Genomic DNA, 13041 nt, shown 5'->3' on the forward strand with positions numbered 1-13041 from the left:
TTTAAACACATTTCTAGCACTATATTTAAAAATTAAATTTTACTTTAATTATACAGAGTACTAAAAATCATGTGTTAACTTAGTTTATAAAAACAGTGATAAATTTGCTAGAATCCATGAATGGGCCATAGGAATTTTATACTCACCTTCTCTCCTCCATCTATGACGACGGATTGAAGCTGTTGTAATTGCAGTCCGAGAAATTCTCGGCACTGTTGGAGTGACTTCCACTTTAAGTACCTTCTGGCCTTCTTGTGAAGAATCAGGAGCATCAAATGGTAATGAGTTCTTCATGGCATTGGCAACCTAAAATATAATATAAAGTCTATACATATTTACACCAAATATATAATTTATGCTTATTTTACACTTCACGTTTCCATAAATTTTTGAATATGTATATAAAATGGTACTATAAAATGTAAAAGTACACAATGTGTTAGAAAAGTAGGTGCCTCCATTGTTCCTTTGTTTTTGTTTTTGTTTTTTTGTTTTTTTTAAGATTTTATTTATTTATTTGACAGATCACAAGCAGGCAGAGAGGCAGGCAGAGAGAGAGGAGGAAGCAGGCTCCCTGCCGAGCAGAGAGCCCGATGCGGGGCTCGATCCCAGGACACTGAGATCATGACCTGAGCCGAAGGCAGCAGCTTAACCCACTGAGCCACCCAGGGACCCCTGTTTTTGTTTTTTAATGGGGGGAGATGGGCAGGGAGAGAGAGAATCTTAAGCAGATTCCATGCTCAGCATGTGAGCCAGACACAGGGCTCAATCTTACAACCCTGATGTCCTGAGCCAAAATCAAGAATTGGACATTTAATCAAGTGAGCTTAATCAAGTGAGCCACCCACACACCCCTGTTCTGTATTCCTTCAGGCAGGCTTTTAAAATGAGAATTTACTTTTAAAATTTGGAGTCACATACCCCAGAGATTCCTTAAACTTGTTCACTTTCAAAGAGAGAAGGCATTCTGGGGCGCCTGGGTGGCTCAGTGGGTTAAAGCCTCTGCCTCTGGCTCAGGTCATGATCCCAGGGTCCTGGGATCAAGCCCCACATTGGGCTCTCTGCTCAGCGGGGAGCCTGTTTCCTCCTCTCTCTCTCTGCCTTCCTCTCTGCCTACTTGTGATTTCTGTCTGTCAAATAAATAAATAAAATCTTCAAAGAGAAAAGGCATTCCAAAGAAAGAAAAATTACCTAACATCTGAACCCTGTGAAAGAAAATTTAGAAGTTTCTGATTCTTCAAATGAAAAATGACATGCAAAATTTTATTTCTCTTAAAAAAATTAGCTTTCTTTCCACTCCTTTGTTTCCAAAAGGAGAAATTTTCCCTGAACATGTCTGGGATTTTGCTTTCTGCTCCCTCCACAAAAAAGGAAAATATCTGGCTGGAAAGTAACTATCATCGACTGACGCATGTTTCTTAATTGGGTAGTGTTAATCTAGCAAAGATCTTGAGCTGAAGAACTTTCTCCTTTCCTCTCCACTTGGAAAGGACTAGTAAAATGCAGCAACCTGGACAAGTGTGCCAGCTCTGCCAACTCAAACTTCTCCAGAGGGCTGTTCCAACATACAGACCAAGAGGTGGGGAGGTAAGTCTTTCAATTTAGCTTTCATCAGGAATAAAGATGAAGCCTGTTTCTCTACCTGCCAACTATTTTAGCTGTTATCACCTGCTCTAGATTTTAAGAAAGGAGTGTTGTTTGTTAGCAAATTATTGTAAATGCTACCTCAATAAATTAATAAAGTATAAAAAATAATAAAAAGAAAATGGCTTTAAAACTTGTACTCCTGGGGACGCCTGGGCGGCACAGTCAGTTAAGCCACTGCCTTTGGCTCAGGTCATGATCCCAGGGTCCTGGAATTGAGTCCTGCCATCAGGCTCCTTGCTCACTGGGGAGGCTGCTTCTCTCTCTGCCTCTGCCTGCCACTCTGCCTGCTTGTGCTCTCTCTCTCTGACAAATAAATAAATAAAATCTTTAAAACAAAACAAAAAAAACCTTGTACTCTTGGGGCACCTGGGTGACATACTTGGTTGAGTGCCCAACTCTTGGTTTCAGCTCAGGTCACAATCTCATGGCTCTGCACTCAGCACAGAGTGTGCCTGAAAATCCATCACCCTCTCCCTCTGACCCTCCCGCTTGTGCTCTCTCTGAAATAAGAGAATAAATCTTTTTAAAAAGTGTAAACTAATATAATTGCAATTAAAATCTAGAAATAAACTTGATTAAAAAATTGTACTCTTTAAGTTTACAAATGAAAAAACATAAATATTCTTAAAATACCATTATACTACTATAAAAACCTTAGAAAATACAAAACTTACAAAGAAAAACCATCCAGAGTTGAACCACTGAGATAACCGTAAGCCTTTGTATGTTGCTTCTGTCTTGTCCAGATTAAAAAATAGTTGTAAAGTGCTTGACCATTTAACATAAGCTAGCATTTTTCTTTAGTACAAAATTTTTGAATATATAATTTCTTTTTTTTTTTTTTTAAGATTTTATTTATTTGACAGACAGAGATCACAAGTAGGCAGAGAGGTAGGCAGAGAGAGAGAGGAGGAAGCAGGCTCCCTGCTGAGCGAGAGCCCAATGTGGGGCTCGATCCCAGGACTCTGGGATCATGACCTGAGCCGAAGGCAGAGGCCTAACCCGCTGAGTCACCCAGGTGCCCCGAATATATAATTTCATCAAGTAAACATAATCATTCTCTGCTGTGAAACACCTTTTGTTTTGATTCCTCTGCAATTAGAAATAACACTAATGTTGTGCTTATAATACATTTTAAAAAATTCAAAGTAGTTTTCTGGGATGTGTTGCTAGACATGGGGTGGCAGATTAAAGAAAAAAAACACATTACTGAACTGCTTCTGCAAAGGAATGTTCAGAGTTGTGTTATACTGCTACTGGTAATAGAAGGATTTTTTTAGAAATATATTTATTTTGTGGAAGAGTACGAGATCTTTTTATTTAGAACAAAATATTAATTGGCTTTCTTGTCATGCCTATTGAGAATCTTTTTCTCAGTTTTTGCAATACATATTAATTTTGTTTTTAAAAAATTTGGAGGTTTAGGGCGCCTGGGTGGCTCAGTGCATTAGGCTTCTGCCTTTTGTTCAGGTCATGGTTTCAGGGTCCTGGGATCCAGCCTCCCATTGAGCTCTCTGCTCAGCAGGGAGCCTCCTTCCCTCTCTCCCTGCCTCTGCCTATTTGTGATCTCTCTGTCAAATAAATAAATAAATAATCTTTTAAAAAACAAAATAAAATAAATTAAAAAACTGGAGGTCTAAAAAAAAAAACCAAACTGGAGGTTTTGAATTTAGATGCTGATGTGGTCAAAAAAAAGAGCCCAACCCTTTTTTGGTGACTTGTCCTATCACTTAAGCTTAGAAAATCCTTCCATCTTTAGAAATTTGAGTAAATGCTTCTAATCTTTTCCTCCTCCTTTTCTTAAAGGATTTTAAAACATTTAATTCTTTAATTTATCTGAACTTTATTTTTATTTTTGTATGTGGTAGTAGAGGATCTAAATCAATTTTGTTTTCTCTCCAACAGTTAACCAATTGTTATGGAATAAACCTTTCTCCCTTAATGATTTAGATTGCCTCATATGTTATATACTGAATATTTTCACTCACTAGTGCCGCTTTCAGGCACAGGTATGTTTCATAAAGAATAAATATAATAACTTACCAACAGTGGTTGAGAAAAGAGTTCTAGCTGAGCTCTATAAATGATGTCATCAAGGACTTCTTGGCCAAGGTCCCACTGCCCATTATACCTGTGGAAAAGCCAACTGTTTATTATCTTTAGCAAATTCTTCTAATATTTAACAATAACGTTTTCATTGTTTCAAGTCCTACCTATAGGTCCAAATCCTATTTTGGTTCTAAAATGAGATTTTCACATTAAGTTGGTTTTTTTTTTTTAAGATTTTATTTATTTACTTGTCAGAGAGAGATCACAAGTAGACAGAGAGGCAGGCAGAGAGAGAGAGAGAGAGAGGGGGAAGCAGGCTCCCTGCTGAGCAGAGAGCCCGATGCAGGACTTGATCCCAGGACCCTGAGATCATGACCTGAGCCGAAGGCAGCGGCTTAACCCACTGAGCCACCCAGGGACCCCAAGATTTTCACATTAAGTTTTGCATCATTTCATTTCTAAACTATCCCACTTTTGGTTACAAGAACAAATGAAGAGGGGCACCCTGGGTGGCTCTGTCGGGTAACAGTTCAGTTCTTGATCTCAGCTCAGGTCTTGATCTCAGGGTCATGAGTTCAAGCCCCAGCCGGGCTCCACATTGAGTGTGGAGCATACTTAAACAAACAAAAAACCGCACACACAAAAAACAACAAAGTGAAGATTTCAAATACTAATGTTTAAAATTGTTTACAAATATCTCTTCACAAACTAGTTTTTATCATGTGCTGATATTTAGGGTAATCTACTTAAATGCATTTATGAAAACTTGGGTTATGAACTATGTAGAAAGACAGTTTTCCAGAAAGAAAGCCTGACCAACTTCCAGACACCAATTTATTGACTAGTTATATTTGGGCTATTTTAAAAAGTACTAAAAGGAATATGAACAATTACACACCAACAGACTGGACAACGTAGAAGAAGGATAAATTCCTAGAAACATACAACCTAGCAGGACTGAATCATGAAGAAATAGAAAATCTGAATGGACCAATTACTGGTAAGGAAACTGAAGCACTGACCAAAAACCTATCAACAAACAGAAGTCCAGAAGACTGGAAGGCTTTACAGGTGAATTCTACCAACATTTAAAGAAGAATTGGTACCAATCCTTCTCAAACTTTTCCAAACAATAGAAGAGGAGGGAATACTTCCACATTCATTTTTCAAGGTCAGCATTATCCTGATACCAAACCAGACAAGAACACTAAAAGAAAATAAAATTATAGGCCAATATCCCTGGTGAACATAGATGCAAAATCCTCAACAAAATATAAGCAAATCAAATTCAACAATACTTTAAAATGATTATACACGATGGTCAAGTGGGATTTACCTTTGGGTGCAAGTATGGTTCAAAATCTGCAATTCAATCAACATGATACACCATTTTAACAAAATGAAGGATAAAAAGCATATATCTCAACAGATGAAAAAAACATTTTTGACAAAATTCAACATCTATTCATGATAAAAACTCAATGAAGTGGTTGTAGAGGGGACATATCTAGAAGTCATATATGACAAGCCCACAGCTAACATCATACTCAATGGTGAAAACCTGAAAGGTTCTCTAAGATCAGGAACAAGACAAGGATGCCTACTCTCCCACTTCTAAAAATTCAACATAGTACTAGAAATTCTAGCCAGAGCAAATTAGGCCAAAGGGGCGAGAGGAAAGGCACCAAAATCAGAACAGAGTAAAACTGTCTCTATTTGCAGATAATGTGATGTTTACAGGAAACCCTAACAATGTCACAAAAAAAAATATTAGAACTAATACATACAGTAAAGTTGCAGAACAGAAAATCAATACACAAAAATCTGTGGCATTTCTATACACTAATAGTTAACTATTAGAAAGAGAAATTAAGAAAAAAATTCCATTCACAATTGCATTAAAATAACACCTAGGAATAAATTTCAACGAGAAGATGAAAGATCATGTACTGTACACCTGAAGTTTTCATAAAGACACTGATGAGAGAAATAGAAAAACACACAAATAAATGGAAAGAGACTGTGTACTCATGGGCTGGAAGAATTAATAACGCTAAAACGTCCATACTACCCAAAGCAATATACAGATTCACAATAATCCCCATCAAAATTCCAATGGTATTTTTCACAGAAATAGAAATAATCTTAAAATTTGTATGGAACCACATAAGACCCTGAATAACGAAAATAAACTTGAGAAAAAAGAACACAGTTGGAGGCATCACGTTTCCTGATCTTGAACTATATTACAAAGCTATAGTATCAAAATAGTATAGTACTGACATATAAAACAGGTAGATCAGATGAAACAGAAGCCAAGAAATAAACCCACACATACATGGTCAGTGAATTTACAACAAAGGAGCCAAGATTATACAACCAGGAAAGGAGAGTCTCTTCAATAAATAAGTACTAGGAAACTGAATAGCTACATACAAAAGAATGAAACTGGACCTCTATCTCATATCACACACAAAAATCAACCTAACGTGGATAAAAACCTAAATCTGAGACCTGAAACCATAAAACTCTAAAAAGAAACACAGGCATCAGCCTTAGCAACACTCTCCTATGACCCTCCTCAGGCAAGAGAAACAAAAGCAAAAATAAACTACTGGGACTACACCAAAATAAAAAAGCTTTTGTACAGAAAAGGAAAACACCAACAAAACGAAAAGGCAATCTACTAATGGAGAAGTATTTGTAAAGATATATCCAATAATGGGTCAATATCCAAAATATATAAAGAACTTATACAACTTAACATTTAAAAAAATAATCTGATTAAAAAATGGGCAGAAGACCCAAACAGACATTTTCCAAAGAGCACATACAGATGGCTAACAAGCACATGAAAATGTAACTGACATTACTAATCATCAGGAAAATGCAAAGCAAAAACCACGATGAGATATTATCTCATACCCGTAAGAATGGCTTTTACAAATAAAGAAATAAGTGATGCCGAAGATGCGGAGAGAGGAAATCCTGTGCACTACTGGGGAAAACGTAAACTGGTGCAGACAGTATGGCAAACAGTATGGAGGTCCCTCAAAAAATTAAAAATGAAATTACCGTATGATCTAGCAATTCCACTTCTGGTGTACATCCAAAGGAAACAAAATCACTAACTCTAAAAGATCTGCAGTCCATTCATTGCAGCATTATTTACAGTAACCAAGACATGGAAACAAGTGTTCACTGACAGATGAATGGATAAAGAAAATATATTGTGTACAAACACACATGAGTATTATTCAGCCATAAAAAAGAAAGAAATCCTGCCATCTGCAACAACATAGACAGATCTCGAGGGCATTATGCTGAGTATAGTAGGTCAAACAGAAAGATAAATACTATCAGAGCTCACTTATATGTGAAATCTGAAAGAAAAAAAACCCAAAATCACAGATACAGAAAACAGACTGGTGGCTGCCAGAGGTGGGGGTGGGGATGGGGTTGGTATAAAGAGTGAAAGCGGTGAAAAGGTACAAACTTCTAGATGTAAGATAAATCAGTCTGGGATATAATACACAGTATGGTGACTAGAGTTAACCACACTGTACTGTGTTATTTGAAGTTGCTAAGAGAGTAGATTTTAAAAAGTTCTCGGGATGTCTGGGTGGCTCAGTAGGTTAAGCATCTGCCTTCGGCTCAGGTGATGGTCCCAGGGTTCTGGGATCAAGTCCTGCATCAAGCTCCTTGCTCAACGGGAGCCTGCTTCTCCCCTGCTTGTGCTCTCTCTCTGACAAATGAATTAAAAAAAAAAAAAATCTTAAAAAGTTCTCATCACAAGAAAAAAATTTTTAACTATACATAGTGATGGATCCTAATTAAACTTATTGTGGTGATCATTTCACAGTATAAAATTATCTAATCATTATATTGTACACCCAAAATTAACAGTCTTATATGTTAATTATATCTCAATTCAAAAATTGTTTTTAATCATCATCATACTGCTTTCAAATAACAAGTATATATTCATTAAAAAAATACTAAAAGGAATTCATATTGGAAAAAGAAGATAACGTGTCCACCATGGAACAAGATTCAGTGTTGTACAGCTGATAAGGAAAAAGAGAAACAGTAAGTTTCCAAACATTACAAGAATTCACTCGGTTTCATAGTCTATCTACTTACATGGCATAATAAACCCCTGTGAGAAGTTGCACCATGAATTCAGGATCCAATACTATTCGACCACAGAGTTCTTTCCAGTGTTTTTCGTGTTGCCGTGGAAACCCACTCACACAAACCCTAGGAAAATACGGCATTTGCCATGTGTGATTTCCTGATTCATTAAACATTTTTCCTTTCATAAATTCATTCATTCAGTTATTCATTCCTCATATTTATTGACTACCTGCTTATGTACCAGTCACTGTCCTGGGCCTAGGCAGATAGTTATCAACAGGCAAAAAGATAAAAATAGAATCTGTGCCCTCACAAAGTATACACTCTAAAGAACTATATCAATAAAAGCAATAATTTTTCTCAAATAGCTGTGTCTGTCATCTTTCTCCCTCTTAAAAAATGTATAACTTTTATACATCCCAAATTTCATCAGGATGAATGAGTGGGAGATACAGAAATCTCAAAACAAAGGTACATTTCAAAATACCTGATGTCTATGAGGCCATTTTTTAAAAGATTTTATTTTTAAGTAATTTCTATACTTAACATAGGGCTTAAATTCAAAACCCGAAGATCAAGAGTTGCATGCTATACCAACTGAGCCAGCCAGGAGCCCAGTGAGGCCATTTTTAAATTAAAGTGCCACAACAATTCTTTGTCTTCATCTCATTAAGAGATGCTTCTAAAAGTTATGTTGAGTAATTATCAAAAGTTGTAATGTACCTATATTATTTTAATCAATTAATTTGTTTGAAAAATTATAATGGTGAGTCCAAAGAAACTTTTCAATGTTTAGTGCATTATGATCTCAAATTTTTTTAATTGATTATTTATTTGACACAAAGAGAGAGAGATCACAAGTAGGCACAGAGGCAGGCAGAGAGAGGTGGGGGAAGCAGGCTCCCCGCTGAGCAGAGAGCCTGATGTGGGGCTCAATCCCAGGACCCTGGGATCATGACCTGAGCCGAAGGCAGAGGCTGAGCCACCCACTGAGCCACCCACATGCCCCTCTGGAAATTTTTTTAAAATCTCAATTTACAGGGCACCTGGATGGCTCAATGGGTTAAAGCCTCTGCCCTCCGTTCAGGTCATGATCCTGGCATCCTGGGATTGAGCCCCGCATCGGACTCTCTGCTCAGCAGGGAGCCTGCTTCCCCCCTCTCTCTGCCTGCCTCTCTACCTACTTGTGATCTCTATCTGTCAAATAAATAAATAAATAAGATTAAAATCTCAATTTACATATATATTTTTGTAGCAGAAATATACAATGAAAAGATCAATAAAAGACTTGGAAGCATAGGGGCATCTGGCTGGCACAGTCAGTGGACCATGTGACTCTTGATCCTAGGGTTGTGAGTTCAAGCTCCATGCTGGATATGGAGTCTACTTAAAAACAACACCAACCAAACCAAACCAAACCAAACGAACCAAAAAACCCCCCAAAAACCCCAGAGGTACAAATAAAACCTACAACAATGATTAAATTGAAGAAGAAAAAAAAAAAAGACTTGTAAAGCATAATATAGCATTAAGATAAAATATAAGTAAAGTGGTAGGGAATTCAATTTTAAGGAGAAAAAGAAATAATATAATGTCAGACTATTCAAAGCCTGTTCACCTATTCTTCATATGGATGATGGTTGGTATTTACATTATACACATTTAAAATACTAACCTAGCAATTATTTTATTATGTCAATATCTACATACTAGCAATCATACCATTTGCAACTAGTTAAGATAAAATGAAAAATTTAAATGTTAACTTCAAATGTGTGAGAGCTATACATATTTTTAAAATTCTTTATGGGATATATGAACGAAAGTGGGAGGATCACTAAACTCTATCATTTAAGAAAATCTATTTTTAAAAGTCTATTAAGTGCCACAAAAATTATAGATTTGGCAGGTTTTGTTTTAATGAATCAACAATAGTCCCTTATAGACCTAACTGTAGATAGGCAGTAAGTGCTTAAATAGTGTACTCTCCTGATAACAGTAACCAGGTTAGAGACAAAAATTTTGTTAGTCATTCATCATGTTATTATAGGCAAGTGAAAATAATACAGCTATTTTAAGAGAATCAATAAAATCAAACTTTTAGCTAATTGGCTTTTCCCCAATTAGCAAAAACAGTTTTATTATAAATAGGACCCTACTCTCGTCCCAGTTAACACAACAGCATGAACTTGAACAAAGCATTTATGGGTGGACAATCTCCTGGGGTGGCCATGAATTCCTATGATCCCTCTGTCCTGGTATTCACACTCTGTATATCCCCTAGTATTGAGTACGGGTGGGAACTGTGACTTGCTTCCAGCCAGAATATGGCAAACATAATCGGATTTCCATGACTACACGTACATGATTATATGATTATGTTATATAACAAGATTGTACTGCCAGGTCTTAAAAACTGGAGTTGTCATAGATTGCCTATGCTGGGAAGACAAAGAACTGAGGCCAGCCTTCAGCAGACAGCCAACCTGCAACTAAAAGAACTGAATTCTGTTAACAAAAGCATATCAACACCTCAACTGAGCCTCAGATAAAACTGCACTTCTCGCTGACATCTTAACCACAGCTTTCTAATACCCTAAGCAGAGGACCCAGCTAATGCATGCCTAGACTCCTCACCCACAGAAACTGTGGAAATAATAAATACGCACTATTTGAGCTGCTAAGTTCATGGTATGTGGCAACTTGTTAGGAGGCAATAGGAAACTAGTACAGCACTTGACCTTTTTTGAGGGGTTCAGTCTCCTCAAGTAAAAATCAAAGGGACAATCAACAGATGAATGGATAAAGAAGATGTGGTACATATATACACAATGGAAACTATGCAGCCATCCAAAGAAATGAAATCTTGCCATTTGCAACGATGTGGAAGGGACTAGAGGGTATTTGCTAAGTGAAATAAGTCAATCAGAGGAAGACAATTATCATATGATCTCTCTGATATGAGGAATTTGAGAGGCAGGGCAGGAGGTGCTGGGTGGTAGGGAGGGATAAAATGAAACAAGATCGGATCGGGAGGGAGACAAACCATAAGAGACTCTTAAACTCACAAAACAAACTGAGGGTTGCTGGCGGGTGGTGGGGTAGGGATAGGGTTGGCTGGGTTATGGACACTGGGGAGGGCATATGCTGCGGTGAGTGCTGTGAAATGTGTAAGCTTGATGATTCACAGACCTGTACCCCTGCGGCAAATAATACATTATATGTTAATTAAAAAAACCAATTGGACGGAATGAACTAAGGGTTCCTCCTAGAACTGAAATTCTCTAACTCAAAAGCTACTCTGACTCCAAACTAATTTATATTACTTAACTTTTTTTTCCTACAGTGGATGTTTACTTTTCAACTCAGCTTAGCTCTGTCCAAATTATTAGAAATTCTGATTTAGGAATGACTAGAACACACAAATACAAATGAGACATACAAATAATTGGTGTTATTGCTAATCTTATCCAAAGCATTGTTATTTGTGAAATATATAAATGAAAAAATTCACATTCCTTTAGACTTTCTCCATATATAGGACTATTTATTCAAAACTCTCCAAATGATTTATAAAACTTGGCATACAGGCAGTGATTAGGTCTATCACTCAACCACCCTAAACTTACAACATTTTGGATTGATGTTCAGCTAGAAAATACTTTTTTAATGCCGAAATATTTTCAAAAGTCATGATACATGAGGGATGATAAGGATTCCTACAGGAATGTAAGCTTCCAGAGTTTTGTTTACTGTTATATCACAACAAATTAGAACAACACTTAACCATAGAATATGTGCTCAATAACTATTTGTCAAATAAATTAATATGAAAGCTGATGATAATTATTCTCACCTGGAGCCCATCCGACAAAGAGACTGGTAAGATGAAGCAGGCATATACACAATAGCAGAATTATAACACAACATGAGGAAACTCAAGACTTCAAACCTAGAAAAAAATAAAACAAAGCAAAATTATTTCTAATGGAAACTGATTTCTTTGTTGGGTAGTTATAACAAGAATGCACGTAATAGTGACCTTCCTGAGTTCTCAATCAGATTGCTGTGATATCCTCCTCAATGGTTTTTCTGTTTTCATTTTCCTTATTAAAGATCACATTCCTTGCTACCATCTAGATTTTCTTCAACCAAAAATAAACCATTGTGCTTGAACAGATGATTCCTTATTACATTAATCCACTGTTCCCATTGACTACATGATAAAATCCAAACCATTCATGGCATAGAAGGCCTTTAAAATCCACCCTTGGGGTGCCTGGACCGGTTGTGAGTGCCTGGACTGAGTTGTGCCAACTCAGCCGGCTGAGCGTCCAACTCTTGATTTTGGCTTGGGTCATGGCCTTGGGGTAATAAGCTTGAGCCCCACATCAGGTTCCGTGTTCAGCACGCAGTCTGCTTGAGGTTCTCTCTCCCTTGCCCTCTTCCTTGTACTTTCTAAAAATAAGTAAATAAATCTTTTAAAAATATAAAATCTACCCTCAACCTACCTCTCCAACCTTACTTCCCTCCACTGCCTAATACACCATACTACCTCAATCTTCTTACCACTCCATGAATATATCATAACTTTTCATAACTCCTTGCTTTTATGGAGGCTGCCCTTTCTTACTAGAACTTAATTTTTCACTTGGGAAATTCTGGTTTAGGTTTCAAGTGTTGGCTCAAATTCTTAACTTAGACATAATATCATTCTTAATTTTCCTGACCAAAGGGAAGAGTTCCCTTTGTTGTGTATCTAATATGTATTAGATACAGCATTTATGGCAGGGAATCATATCTTTGTCTTTACTGTTTTACCTATTTAATAACAAGCAACTTTACTCATTTATCACCTCTATCTCTAGTGTCAAGCATAGTGTCTAATACATTATAATTGCTCAATAAACTTTTATTGAATGAATAAATGATTTTATTTAATGAGTAAAGATTTCTCTTCTTTTTTTATTTTTATTACTTTTTTTTTTGAAAGATTTTATTTATTTATGTGACAGAGATCGTAAAGTAGGCAGAGAGGCAGGCAGAGAGGGAGGTGGAAGCAGGCTCCCTGCTGAGCAGAGAGCCCGATGTGGGGCTCGATCCCAGGACCCTGGGATCATGACCTGAGCTGAAGGCAGAGGCTTAACCCACTGAGCCACCCAGGCGCCCCTCTTTTTTTTTTTTTAACCAGGGATTTTTTTTCTTATT

At 36.9% G+C, this 13041-nt stretch overlaps 1 protein-coding gene across 11 annotated transcripts in view; it reads right to left on the reverse strand.

Annotated features, from left to right (window-relative positions):
• HYCC2 (hyccin PI4KA lipid kinase complex subunit 2) overlaps window positions 1-13041 on the reverse strand; it is a 71560-nt gene that overhangs the window by 7730 nt on the left and 50789 nt on the right. For 10 of the 11 annotated variants that reach the window (XM_047720712.1, XM_047720717.1, XM_047720714.1 and 7 more), the window contains 4 exons: window positions 11690-11785; window positions 7840-7956; window positions 3691-3778; window positions 147-306 (listed from right to left, as the gene is read on the reverse strand). In XM_047720712.1, coding sequence (XP_047576668.1) covers window positions 147-306; window positions 3691-3778; window positions 7840-7956; window positions 11690-11785 — 461 coding nt within the window. The remainder of the gene's footprint in view (window positions 1-146; window positions 307-3690; window positions 3779-7839; window positions 7957-11689; window positions 11786-13041) is intronic. The other variant, XM_047720719.1, reaches the window with a different exon arrangement.

The sequence above is a fragment of the Lutra lutra genome, chromosome 3 (genome assembly GCF_902655055.1).
Source record: "Lutra lutra chromosome 3, mLutLut1.2, whole genome shotgun sequence".
Classification (NCBI taxonomy): Eukaryota; Metazoa; Chordata; class Mammalia; order Carnivora; family Mustelidae; genus Lutra; species Lutra lutra.